Source organism: Aulonocara stuartgranti (genome assembly GCF_965226115.1).
Source record: "Aulonocara stuartgranti genome assembly, chromosome: 3".
NCBI classification, from domain to species: Eukaryota; Metazoa; Chordata; class Actinopteri; order Cichliformes; family Cichlidae; genus Aulonocara; species Aulonocara stuartgranti.
This window is the reverse complement of record NC_138941.1, coordinates 53,794,269-53,809,085: the sequence shown is the minus strand read 5'-3', so window position 1 is coordinate 53,809,085 and position 14,817 is coordinate 53,794,269. Positions and strand designations below refer to the sequence as shown.

Genomic DNA, 14,817 nt, shown 5'->3' with positions numbered 1-14,817 from the left:
GTTCTTCCATTTTCTGAATTCATTTGTTATTTATAAAACTGAAACTGGTTTTCAAGTAAAATCACAAACTTTGATCCAACATGCATTTGCTCCCACTTTGAAATCTAACTCCATCTCAGACTTTGCACCAAAAGCAACATGACCCCACCTTTCAGCACACAGAGGGAGTACATTCAGTCAGAGGGTCAGTTGTTTACAGCTCTGTTATATTCAGTCAGGAATTTCTGAACCCTTCACGTTTTACCATGCAGGCTACAGATTACTATAAATTAAGGGAACAGAACAGAAATAAACTGAATTCTATAAATTAACAGAAACAAGAATAAAAAACAAAGAAACAAACTTATAAAAATTATGGAAACACTTTACATAATAGAATGACTATGATGCAACTCTAAGATGAATAACTACAAATGACATATTACACAGTGTCAAAGATGCAATTAACAAAAACACTACTATGGAGTAGGTTGTAGAATTACTTTGAATGACACGGTCTCATGACCCAGTGAAGAGCAAGTTTTAGCTGTCATAAACATGGCCTCAAATTTGACTCAAGAATACTTTGATATTCAGACGAGCACATGGTCAGATCTGCAAAATAGTGATGAGGGAAATGAGGTTCAGCTCATTGTTTTTAGTGTTAAAGCATTAAAAGAACACAGTGCTAACAGTAAGTCATGAGAAATCTAATACATCTGAACTCTGCTCTGTTAGTGTAACCAGTCTGAGCCATGAAGGCGTGTCAGCACCTGCAAAACATATATAGAGCGTTCACATGCTGCAGGAAGTGAAGCTGCAGGCTGAAGAACAAAGCTGATGAAGATTTTTACTTTTTAAATTACTTTTAAATAGAGAAAAATATTATACATGGACCCATTATTCTTGATGATTCTTTATTTGGTGATTGTTGGAAGTTTCCACACAGACAGACTGAAATCGTTCTCTTTGGAGAGTCAAATCTGAGAAAGAGAAGACTGAATAGTTTAAGGATAGAGTTCTGTTAACTTTAACTTGATGATAAAATTAAAGAGATGACACACTGGTCATCTGACAAAAGAAAACATGTCTTATATAAAACAGCCAATGACTCGTGGTCTGTTATGAAAGCTGAGCTCTGTAGGTGCAATTAAGAGCTCAAAACAAAAAATCTATATGGAAAGCAAGTAAAGTAAAGTAAAGTCTGGAAATGGTCAAAAATTCTTAAGCAAGGATCAGACATGGTTTCAAAAGAGGAAATAATGAAACCAAACAATCTGGTGAATATATATCGAATTAAATGTACGAACCCTTCCTCCATCTTTTTCTTGCTTTCATAACAATTTTTTTTTTGAAAAATATTATTTATAAATTAAGAATCAGCAAATATGGTTTGAACTACTTGCTACTACTACATGCTGTTTTGGGCCTTTTTCATTGTTTGAAATTGTTAGAAAATCTCATTCAAAAAAAATTTCAATTATAAACTGTGTATCAAATGTAAAACATAACATAACAAGAAGTATGTAGTTGATGTGTGAACCCAAAGAGCATCTATTGTTTCATTTGTGATTTATTGTATTGCTTGTTTCTAAAACTGACATCTCATACTACAATTCAACTATCATATATAACAGCTCACTGCATTTATAATGAACCAATGTCCATCATGTCCATCTGACACTCACTAGCGCTTCCTCCTGGGTCTCTCACTGCTGACCAATCAGACTCTCTTACAAGGCCTGCTGACACAAATAGGAAGCAGCCCAGAGACAGTTCTGGTACCTGGTTCATCGACCCAGTGTTTTGTGGTTTTGATTCTTTGATTTAGTTTATTTCATTATGTTCTAGTTTTCTGTGTTATTGCATTATTCTACATTATTCTGTAGCTGCCTCCACCAGTGTGTGAATGTGAGAGTGAATGAATAATGGAATTGTAAAGCGCTTTGGGTGCCTTGAAAAGCGCTATATAAATGCAATCCATTATTATTATTATTATTCTAAGTTTAGATTCTCCGTGTGGTTTATGTTCGTTTGTTTATTTCTGTGTGCTAGTAGCTATGTTTACCTTCCTCTGTGTCTAGCTGTGTCTTGTGTTTTGTGAATCTTGTCTCCGTTTCATTCCTCCAGTCCCTAGGGTTAAGCTTAAGTGTCTTGAGTTCAGTCTGTGTTTCCTGTATTATTTTGATAATCCCTATCCTGTATGCAATATGTTGGATTTTGCTTCCCTTGTCTCCCTTTTAACCTCTGTGAGTCTGCACTTTTGGGTCCACCATTCCTGCCTGCACACAGCACATGACACAATGAGGAAAAACTCCACTACAAAAGACCAGTCCATCTGTAGTTCTGTGGTTGCCTCCATAACAGACAAGAAAGTCCTGGCTTCAAATCCACTGGGAACTTTCTGTGTGGAGTTTGTATGTTCTCATCATGTCCATCTGTGTTGTGTCCAGGTACTCCTGCTTCCTCTGAGTCCAACGACATATTAGGTTAACTGGTGATTGTCATCTGTCTCTCTGTGAAAGATTGGCACCTTTAACCCATTACAGTTGGGTAGATGGGGCAGATCGGCTCTAGCCCAACTGTCAAAATATTGATAAGTTATTGTTATATCATATAGTCATTAGTCAACTGATGATTTTGAATTTACACATAACATCAGTCCTGGTTTTCAAGTTTCTGCATTGGATGAGTTTCAAAACTATTATGCAAACAAACTAAAAATCAGTATAAAGTCTTTTTCGGCATTTTTCAGTCATCCATGAAAATTTTAAATTTAAGACTAAGCCGATTACAACAATTTAAAAAGAACAGCAGCCTTATGAGTGTTTTGTTATCTAGTTTTCTCTCTTTGTGCCTCTCCTCTGTCGACTCTCTATGTGTCTGTATGTTCTGTGATGGTTATATAATGCAGCAACCCCACTCCACAAATATGCCTCCTAAATTGAGTTCAAATGTTATATTTGTGTTTGAACAATAATGTAAATACATGCATAAATAAGCTTGACAACTGATTAACTGTTACATAAACTTTAATGAATATAAATGCAAACATGCATATACAGAGTAAGTAATACAGAATTTCCATGCTGAATTGTAATTGTTTCAGTATTGTTTCTATACTTAAGTATTTACTATTGAACACACAAGCGGTAACTTTTATCTTGCTATTCAATTTTATTCAATTCAATTCAATTTTATTCATATAGTACCAAATCACAACAGCAATCGTCTAATGGCACTTATTATTATACCCTAAATAACCCGCAACAATACAGACAAAACCCAAACAATCAGACAACTCCCTACCAAACACTAATATGCAAAAAAAATCCACTGTTGTTGCTTTTTTATTAGCTTTTTAAGACTGCTTCTAATCCACACAGGTATTATTTAATTCTATTACAAGTGTATACTATAATATACAGGAAATGTTTTATGTGTATTCTATTTGTGTATCCAATGTGTATCTAATCTAACGCAGGAAATAGGGCACAGCAGGGGAAGACTGTAAAGTAATCTGAGGAATGCAAAGAGAAAGAGTAATAGAAATTACTATTAGGCTACCATTAGAATTAGGATCATATTGAGAGAAAAAAAAATATTATTGATCATTTTGAGAATAAAGTCAAAATGTAAAGGTTTCAGTTGTTTCATTACAAACTGCCACGGTTGCTGTACCCTCTGACTCAATGAAATCTGACCTCAGAATCTGTTTTAGCAACAAGGAATGAAATGAGTTCTCTTTTAACCACTGAGGAGTGATCAGGATGAGGACGTTTAAGAGTTGTACAGATTTGTATAAAATTAAATGGCTGGTAAAGGTGAGATGAAAGATTTTTAACTATCACACCGTCATGCAACAGAGGGGATGAATGTTGTATCACAAGGTGACTGATCCATTTGTTTCATTAACTCACCTCATAAAGAAGACATTTTGTACCGAGTGTTGCAGTGGTGCCAGTCTGTGTTAAAACAACAGTAATCTCCTGATTTGAACTAATCAAGAATTTTACTTGAAATTTCAACTTTATTCTCAAAATGATCAATGACATAGGCAGTTTATGTTGAAACAGCAACAGTTTTCAAATATTCAATTCAATTTCAAATTTTCTCTCAAAATGAACAACGATGATCAATTTTTTTCTTAATGTACCCTAACACATGTGCTTGTTAATTTCTTTGCATGTTGTTCTTGCAACACACAAATTTACCCTTTCTGTACAGAAACAACAGAGGCAACAAGAGGTTGCTGGGAAGACTAAACCAGACACTCCATGACATTAAAATACATCCATTAAGGCCTCCTGTGATATACACTACAGACCAAATCAGATCCCAAAAAGATTTCAACACCAGCATTCCCAGTATGGTCACAATGGTGTAAAATGCTCTCTTCTTTGACTGGTCAACCCTGTCCCTGTTCCTGCTCTCTTCTCTTGGGCCTGGATGAATTAAAACACAGAGAACAGAAAGGCTGCAAAAGGAGGAGACGGTTAAAAACAATATCAAAACACATATATTCACAATGGAGATGATGATATCTTTTATCATTGTAAAACCTGTTATTGCAAAGCAAAGCAGCCAAACACAGCCTATGCTGATATTCCTGATTCTGACTCCTCTTTCTTTCCTTAAGCTCAGATAAGTGATGGGATGAACAGCAGCCATGTAGTGCTCCACACAAGTCAGCATGTGAAAGAAAATCAGTCCAAACCAGCAGACAGAGTAAAGAATGAACGCCCATAATAACATGTTTAAATTTTTCATGACGCTGCCACAATAGCTGAAGACACACGCTAAGACAGCAAACAGGTTCATGATGACGATGTTGTAGGTGAAGCAGTCAGAGTGACTCAGTACTTCCATCAAGGTGGAGCCTTTTTTCCTCCATTCTTGGAGACCATGTTGGAGGATGAGGATGCAGACAGGGAGGACGAGGAAGATGGCGGTGATGTTAAATGAACGATAGATGAAGGAGCTTGGTTCAGAGATGAAACAGTAAAAATTCAAAGAGGCCTGAGAGGAAAATGATGAGTTTGCCAACATCTGGGAAAATAAAATAAAATAAATTGAACTCCTACTTTGACTCAGTTAAAAAAAAAAAGAAATCCAAAATGAGACATTTATTTATCAACTTTTTATTTCATTGAATTTAATATATAGGTAGTTTTGTTTATTTCATTCACAAAATGGTTTTTAAGAAAGTACAGTATCATTGCCCCGCCTGAAGTGTGACAATGACCAAATGGGAAAAACAGTTCAGCAATGGAAATTATTTTGTCATACACATGCTTAACATAGACACACACACCTAAATCTTCACCCATGTCATGCATTTCTTCATTGACTACCACACACTGCACAAAATGCAAGATGCGCCTCATTTGGCTTGATCCACCTGCTGCAGTTTATTTTGTCCATTCATTAGGACAAAAAGTGTTTAGTATTTAAATCATGTGCAGAGCTTGGCATATTCAAATGAACCAGAGGCATTAAAGGCATCATCTGTCACTGTCTCACCTCTGTTGTGATGTTAGTTTTGTATGATATATTTCCTCAGTAGCAGGAAATATGCAAAGCTGCATGTTTTTAGAGCACATTAAAATGTCCATCAAGGATTCTTTTCAAGTTTTTTTTTTTTCTTTCACAATATGCTGAACTTAAACTTAAAGAACTTAAACACATATAAACTTTGTGGTACCCTTCTTTGTTTCTGGTTATGTTTATTTCATGCATAAGCATGACATGTTACTACATGAAAGATGAGAAGGCATTTAAAATGTCTATGCGCAGTGTTCATGGTGCACAGCTAGTACACAGTTAGTCAGAAAACTGCAGAATTTAAAAAAAAAAAACATACAGTACTATTACAAATAAATATTGTTTTAGTAATTTCACTTAATTTTATAAAAATCAAACGAACACCAACCTTTGATTATGTTCTCTTCTCTTCTCTGTTGACTCCTGTTCATTTGATTATTTGCTCAAAACATAATAGAGCTGCACTCCACCCCACTCTGTCTCTCCAAGTATAATTCAAACATAGTGTATTTGCATTCAAATAAAGACATGTGGCAATGATGAATTAACAGTGAAATAGTTGCACGATCAGCAGATTGATCAGAACTCTATGTTTACCTGTAATCCCGGAATCACTCAGGTAAGTGAATCTCAAAAGGCTGATTCTTTTCATCTGGATGCAGCTTCTCTAACAATACTCAAGAAGTATAAATCAAACACAAAACACTGGGTCACCTGAGATTCTGACGTTTATGGCAAAATACATTTATATTAAAAAATCGATTCAAGATTTAATGAATGATAGCAACTTAAAACATGTACCTTGCTCCGCATTCCAAGGGCTGCAACCTGCAGCGCAGCTCTCTGGGCATCAACTGTTGTATTAACAAAAAAAAAAAAAAAGCTGTGGCAGCTCATTAGCTACACTTCACCTTATAATCAGAAGAATTTTCTTCCTACATAGATCGTTGTCATTTAATAATAATAATAATAATAATAATAATAATAATAATAATAATAATAATAATTTAATGTTGGATCTGATACAGTCAGAAGAATTTTTCATCAAAATACTTAAGCAATGATCACAGTGTCAGAAAAGGTTTTACTTGCAAGCAGTTGTGTTCTCTACATCGCAGTGTACAGAGAAGTGGACAGAGTAGGACTAAAGCACACAATGTCTTCCCCTCATTTATAGTGGGGTTGAGTTTTACGAGTACTTAAATGTATAGAACTTTCCACTGCCCATGCAGACATGCTGAGAACGGTGGTCTTGTTTTCATTTAAACAGCTCTCCTGCTTTCATTTCCTTCAAACAGCCTTTTTTTCTCTTTCACAAATCCCCTTTCAAGATTGATACTATTGATATTGATACTATTGATATTTGGATCAATCCGCCCTGCCTTCTTGGTGTAAGGCTGAAGTCATCTGCATTCATCTGGGAGTTGTCAGAAAACACAAGGCAATCTCTGATGACTTCTCAGATCAGCAGTGTTCTGTGCAATAAAGCATCTCAGATCAGCTGGTGCCATCTTGAGGTCACAGTTGGTTATTGTGCTTGAAATCTGTTTGATTGTTCCTGTTATCCTGTCATGCTGAAAGGGAGACGTATTTCTTGGGTTCTTCACACATGCTCATTTTGTTCTGATAGTCCTGTGATCATCCATGGAGGCAAACTTCAGATAAATGTGTTTAGCCTGGTTAGTTTTTCTCAGTGCAGTGGCTTGACTTTTCAGAAAAAGGATCTTGTCATCATAAATTGTTTGCTGATTGTCAATGTTTGTTTTTATTAGTTTTTTTTTTTTAAATCATTCCAAAGATAAAACAAAGAAAAGACAGAGTTAATCGTGTGATTATGGCAATCCAGTGTTCAGAGATATTAATTACAGAGAAACGATAATCAAAGTTTATATTGGACACAGTTTACATATCACATCATTCTAGAAACATCATTTCTTCTCCAGTGTAATTCTATTTAATAAATTTCTACATATCCTATCTCTTCTTATACTTTAGTTCCATCATCAAGGTTATAAATGTAATATTGTATTCACATTGCCCATACACATTACATGTCTTCAAAAAAACTGCCAATAAAATAAACTGTGTGCTGCTGGTTGGTCAGATAGCTTTCTAACTTCTGACATCATCACAGATTAAAAACTTGATAAAATTTTAAATGTAGTTTGGGGGTCATTCAACAAGAAACAGTGAAATGATTTTCCATGTGAAAAAGTGGACAGCAGAAACAAAGAAAGAGTGAGAACAGTGTGATTAACAAAGAGCTTTGGAACAATAAGGCAGCAGGTGGACAGCTGCAGTTTAACAGGTTTGTAACAACATTAAAATATAATTATAATGAATTAATTTACACTGACAATGACACCTTCTACAGCAGAACCTTCAATTTACCAACCACAGTGTTAATGAATGGAAACATCCTGTCAGTGAAAGTGTGTGTGAAGGTGTGTATGTGTGTGTTAGTATCAGGATCAGAGAACGACAGCTTTCCTCTGTTACAGTTCAGATTCACTCTGATCCTCTGAAACCTCTTCTGTACTGAGAGAGCAGTGTCTGGAGCTGATGGTGACCACGCGTAATATTTACCTTCATAGAACCTTATTCTCCATAATCCAGACAATCTGTCTCCCTTCCTCTGCACAGACTCTGCAAACACACCCAGGTTCCACCATGTACTGTATCCAACCTCGACATCCCAGCTGTGAGTCCCAGAGTCAAAGCCTTCAGAGCCCAGGACAGAGTAGAACCGATCAAACCTCTCTGGATTATCAGGAAGCTGTTGTTCATCTCCTCGTCTCACACTGGTCAGATCCTCAGAGAGGATGAGTTCTGGATGAGCAGTGTTTGGGTCCAGAATGATAGGAGTGTAGGAGACCATGTCTTTCATGTTGTTCCAGATGTTGAAGGTCAGATTGGCCAGGTGTTTGGCCTGGTTTAACAGAGCTCCTGAGGGCAGCTGTGGATCATCCAGCAGGGGGCAGTGCTGGACTCTTTCCACTGCAGCCTTGTAGTTGTTCAGGAATGAGATGTCTTCACCTCTCAGCTCCTCCTCTGTGGCTCTGACTGTGTCTGAAAGAGCAGCTATGTGTCTGCTCAGGGACTCCATCTTCTCCTTCATCATCCCACTCTTCTGCTCCTCTTCTTCCCTCAGTGCAGCCAGCCTGTACTCCTCTTCCTCTGCTAGAAACTGGCGAAACTTCTTAAACTTCTCCTTAATCCGAGTCTCTGTGTGTCGGGCCTGGACGTTAATGTGTTTTGCTATTTGATCAAACTTCACTTGAAGTTCTGCACAAACCATCAACTTCTTCTTTAAGGACTCCAGAGTTTCCTGAAGTTCCTTCTTGTGTTGTTGTGCAGCTTCATCGATGGGTCTGAAACTGTGGTTGGTGTGTTTTTCTGAGTCTCTGCAAATGAGACACACTGGCTGCTGATGGTCCAGACAGAAGAGTTTGAGTTTCTCAGAGTGCAGACTGCAGAGAGCCTCTGAAGCTGTCTGATCTCCGTCTTCTAAGAATGACTCACACAGGTTCTTTAAAGCCAGGTTTACAAGTTGATCATTCCCTGAAGATCTTCTCTGACAAACTGGACACTCGTGTGTTGTTTTCTTTCTCCACCATCTCTTCAGACAGTCTTTACAGAAGCTGTGGCTACATGACAGAATAACAGGATCTCTGAAGACCTCCTGACACACCGGACAGCAGAGATCGTCCTCTGATCTGGAAGCCATTGAGTCTGTGAGTGAAGCTGAAAACAGCAGACAGGAGTTCTGCTCAAACTCACATTCAGTGTGTGGAGCGTCAGCAGCTTTAAGCAGCAGTGTGGGAGTTTTCCAGTTTTCTCTCCTGTAGCTCAGATGAAACTAGTTTGATCTGAACTCTGTCTGATCGTCTCTTTGTCTCTCTTTACTACGTATGAATAACATCCTTTTGCCTAGTTTTTCTCAGGTGAGTCATGTGAGGGGCGGAGCTTAGCTGTTGCTTCACTCATAAATAAGAGTGTTTCTCATTCCTGAGTTCAGATACTTCACCTGCACATGTCCCAACATGAAGACCTTTCTGAATCTTAGAAAAGAAAGTCTCATTCAGTGGTGCTGCAGAAACTTCACGTTCAAAAGGGACGTTTTTCTGGTTGTTTAGCAGACTCAGCAGCAGATTTTAATGCAGGAAAACAAATACGGATCATTTCATGTGTTTAGTCCTGAGAACACTCGTCATTGGCTCATATATCATATAGCAAAACCTCTGAAGTCTCCTCATTTCTCAGCCTCTCTTTCAGCTTTTAGGAGACATGATGAACTTCAGTTCATTTCATTTCAGCTATTTTAGTGAGAAATATTTAACTGTGATGCTGTGAATCTTTTTCACACTAATGTTTGAAATTTAAGTTCAGCCAAATGTTTTTTTTTCCTATGGAAAATTTCACACTTCCTTTGAATATCTGACATGAAAAGCCTTGGAATAGTGTTGCAATTTGGAAGACTGCTGCGGGAAAAGGAACATCTTCCAAACTGACTTCCTGTAGAAACCAGTTAAACTGGTTGGGTGCCAGTAATAAAGGAATCATCTTTTAAAATTAGGTTGCTGCACAACTAGTAAAAAACTGAAATGGTGGTAAACTGCTGTAAGAACACTTTTTTTTCCTACTAATAATCTTTGCACTTAACGAACATGTTTCCAAACATTCAGACATCAGTTTAGACAGTTATATTTAACTTTATTCACAACTAAAATAAACAACACTACGGAAACCAGGCATAATTTGTCTTTTGGATTCCTGAAATAAACAACTAACATTTCACACATAGGTGTTAGGAATTTCAGGTATTTGAACAGCTACTCAAACATATTTAACCAATCATGTCACTATGCTCTCATTTTGATAGTTTAGTCAGCAGAGCCTCGGCCCTGTTTCTTAATACTTCTTATCTGTTTTTTGCTTTTTAATAGAGCTCAAACGCTATTAAAATCTTGATTCCTGTAAATAAAATCTATAAACCAGTCTCTTCTCTCTGGATTCTGCTTTGCAGTTGCAAACACTGGCGTCATGACACAGAACAATAAACCATCAGAGATCCCCTCTGCACAGACTCTAGACATGTTTGGTCCCTAACATGTCTAAAGAAAATCAAGTGCGGCTTTAACAGTACCCTTAAGTTTGTCCACATTATGAAATACTGATAGAGTAAATCAGGGAAACCTGCAGCACAGCTCTCTTGGTGTCAGAAGAAAAGCACTGGCAGCTCAAGCTGGGCTTAGTCCCATCAAAGAGCTCTTTAAAAGAGTGGTGTCCTGAAACTTTAACATCTGTCCTTGCCGCAACACACCTGAATAAAAATTGTAGGTCATTAGCAACTGCAGTCCGAGGTGGCAGCCACTAACCCTACTCACGTAAATTTAAATAAAAGTGCAATTTAAAAAAAAATGTGCTTCTAAATCGGCAGCACGGTGGCACGGTGGTTAGCACGGTTGCCACACAGCAAGAAGGTCCTGAGTTCAATTCCAACATCAGGTCGGGGTCTTTCTGTGTGGAGTTTGCATGTTCTCCCCGTGTTTGCGTGGGTTCCCTCCGGGTACTCTGGCTTCCTCCCACTGTCCAAAGACATGCAGTTTGTGGGGATAGGTTAATTGGATAATCCAAATTGCCACTAGGTGTGAATGTGAGAGCGAATGGTTGTCTGTTCCTGTGTGTTGGCCCTGTGACAGACTGTCGACCTGTCCAGGGTGTACCCCGCCTCTCGCACTATGACAGCTGGGATTGGCTCCATCGCCCTCCGCGACCCTGAAAAGGAGAAGCAAATGGATGGATGGTATTTCTAAATCTACTTTTATTACACAATGTTCATTCACATTTGAGGTGCTCTAACATGAATCAAATAGCTGAATTGCCACCTCAACATGCAGTCAAGTTCTATAGTCTTGCTAAAGTCCTACGAATTTTATCCAGGTGTGTTGCAGCAGGGACAGATGTAAAAGTTTCAGGACAACGGCCTTCAAGGACTAGAGTATGAACCCTGTGGTTTAAAAAGTGTAGTCTGTGATGATATTACCCAGCAGGCAGTGCAGAGCTAGGATGGATCCATTAGGTTTGGAGATTTGGTAGTTCTAACTGCCTCTATTCTCTGGATGTCTACTCTGATATAAACCCAGCCCTGTGTAGTCTCGCAAGCCCAGTATCCTACCACAAACATCCATTGCTGCAGCTCTTGGAATGTGACTGGGCTTAATATAGTGGTTTGGAAAAGCAAGCCATGAGGGTTTGTTACTTTTAGAAGGCTGGAGTAACCCGTATGAATCATATATAAGATGTAAACTAGTGCTCAGAATTTAAACTTTACTGTTTCAAAAAAGGTTAAAAAAATCCACAATTTTGAATTTTGAATGCAGGATATTTTATTAAAGCAATTTAGCAGGAGGAAAACAAAAGAATGCAAATCAACAATCAAATAAAGCTTAAGTTCAATAACATCTGTGGTCTCACATCTGTCTGCTCCCAGGTGTTCTCGGGTAAATCTGTAGGCTTCACGTCCACTTTCCCACTCTGTCAAGCTGTTTGTGACATCACTGGTCTAGTCCAATCATCTTTCTCCGGGCCTTCTTCAGGCCATTTAGTATTCATGCCGCTTACTTTCAATCTCACTGTCATTCTGTCATGCTCCCTTGCAGATGACTTTGTGAAACACACCTCCTCCCCATCACCGCCTTTTCCTTTTCACTAAGGCTCCATTCATGGCACCATCTTCATCTCCAACACCAGCATCTAGACTCCAGGGGGTCCTGCTCAGCTCGCTATCACAGCTGGAGTTCGGTTCAGAAGAAACGGGCCATCAGAGCCTAAGCACCACATACTTCTATTTATATTATGTATAACAATAAAGCATGTCCATTTATTTCTAATGGTCTCTCCTTATTAAAATAGTAATCTTCATAATCAATTCACATGAATTATATCTAATTAACCTACTCTGAGATGATGCTGATTATGTGCTGATCTTTGAGAAGTGAGATTGAGAAGAAAACAGGAACGTCCAGACCATAAGATGTGCTTATCTCTGTGTAATAACACAACAAGAAAAGCAGCATTCCTTGGAAATTCAGTCCCACAGGAATACAGTGGAAATCAAAAATAAGCAGAGAAAGAGCCAGTAAACACAAAGTCATTAAAGGGGCCACAGTGTTCAGCAATCGGTTGCTCAGGGTCATCTGCTCATCGCAAGAGCTACAGGAAGAGACAACTCCAAATGTTCCTAGGCGCTCTTCTTTATACTCATTGCGTGTTGTTCTTGCAACACACAAATTTACCCTTTCTGTATAGAAACAGCAAAGGCAACAACAGGTTGCTAGGAAGATTGAACCAGACACCCCATGACATTAATATGCATCCATTAAGTCCTCCTGTGATATACACTACAGACCAATTCAGATCCCAAAAAAATTTCAACGCCATCATTCCCAGTATGGTCACAATGGTGTAAAATGCTCTCTTCTTTGACTGGTCAACCCTGTCCCTGTTCCTGCTCTCTTCTCTTGGGCCTGAATGAATTAAGACATAAAGAACAGAAAGGCTGCAGAAGGAGGAGACGGTTAAAGACAATGTCAAGAGGCAAAAATTCACAATGGAGAGGATCATATCTTCTATAATTATGAAACCTGCTATAGCAAAGCAAAGCAGCCAAACACAGCCTATGCTGATTATCCTGATTCTGACTCCTCTTTCTTTCCTTAAGCTTCGATAAGTGATGGGATGAACAGCAGCCATGTAGTGCTCCACACAAGTCAGCATGTGAAAGAAAATCAGTCCAAACCAGGAGACAGAGTAAAGAAAGAACGCCCAGAATAACATGTTTAAATTATTAATGATGCTACTATGATAGCCGAAGATAGACCCAAAGACAGCAAACAGGTCCATGATGACGATGTTGTAGGTGAAGCAGTCAGATTGACTCAGTACTTCCATGAAGGTGGAGCCTTTTTTCCTCCATTCTTGGAGACCATGTTGGAGGATGAGGATGCAGACAGGGAGGACGAGGAAGATGGTGGTGATGTTAAATGCACGATAGATGAAGGAGCTTGGTTCAGAGATGAGACAGTACATGTATAAAGGGAGGGAGGTGTTCATGGAGGAAAGATGCAGATCCAAATTGAACAATGATGCCTTTGCCAACATCTGGGGGAAAAAAAGAATAGAATAGTTCCTCATTCTCATTGCACAACAATACAATTTTGGGTGCTTCACACCAACTGTGCAGAAATGAAATATAAATAGTAAGACAGCGGGAATAAAAAGAAGGAAAAAAGCCAAATCATTTGAATAAACTTACATTTTGTTTGTTTAGCCTTTATATGGTGTGTTTATTCAACTCCCCCCTCCCCTTTTTTTCCTCCCAATTTTTATTATGTATTTTATTTCTTCCATTATAAGAACGTATATTTTTTTCTAAATTGAGGTTTTGAGGATATAGTATAGTGTGGAAATTGTAGTGTTGCCTTAGACAATAATTTTGTTGCCATGGAACCCAAAAGCTGCAAAAAATTTGTGGGCAAATTAAAATTATTCTGAAGTGATTTGAAATTTTGTTATAATCAGCCACTAAGTCAAAGGTTTTGAGAAAATAATAAAACAGTTTGCAATAACTTGACTGTTTGGCTTACTTCTGTCTGTAGTTGTGGTGGAGGAAACAAGCATCCATAAACATCAGATAGAAATGCTAAAATGTTCTAAAGTAATAACATTAAATTATGTGTTTGAAATAATTTCAAGAAAAAAATAAACTTCTGTTTTTTTCTTTAAACTTTCCTTGTTTTTGTTTTATTTTTCAGTAATACAGAAAAAACAGATTTTTACAATATAATGCAGTATATGATACTATCATTTTACCACCAAGTCTTTGATTAACATTTGTCAATGTGTCAACATATGTCAAGCAAAATGTGAGAGAAACATCTGCTACAAAAGATTATTAAAGTTTATACCATAATGTTTCTGAGCTTCCTCTGTGTTTCTCTTCACAGAAACACCGTATCTATATACAATTATTTGCTCAAAAGATAATTCAGCCCCGCTCCACCTCCTGCCTCAAAACAGTCAATTCAAATATGGTAAAAAAACAAACAAAAACAAAAAAACAAAAACTGAAACAGTGGAAAGCTATGAAAAACCATTCAGCAATAGACATACACACACAAATCAACCACTAAGATTACTCTACACAAATGCAAACCTTCAATTCACTGATGTCCTGCATTTCTTCTTTGACTACCACACACTGCACAAAAATGCACTATGTGCCAGACAGGG

At 37.8% G+C, this 14,817-nt stretch overlaps 1 protein-coding gene across 1 annotated transcript; it reads right to left on the bottom strand.

Moving 5' to 3' along the window:
- Positions 1-6,571: 6,571 nt before the first annotated feature.
- LOC309702696 (nuclear factor 7, ovary-like) lies at positions 6,572-9,447 on the bottom strand. Its single transcript, XM_082527310.1, has 2 exons — positions 9,304-9,447; positions 6,572-9,267 (listed from the first exon to the last, which is right to left on the bottom strand). Exon 2 carries the CDS (start codon positions 9,248-9,250, stop codon positions 7,892-7,894), a length of 1,359 nt encoding a protein of 452 aa, XP_082383436.1. The 5' UTR covers positions 9,251-9,267; positions 9,304-9,447; the 3' UTR covers positions 6,572-7,891.
- Positions 9,448-14,817: the final 5,370 nt, after the last annotated feature.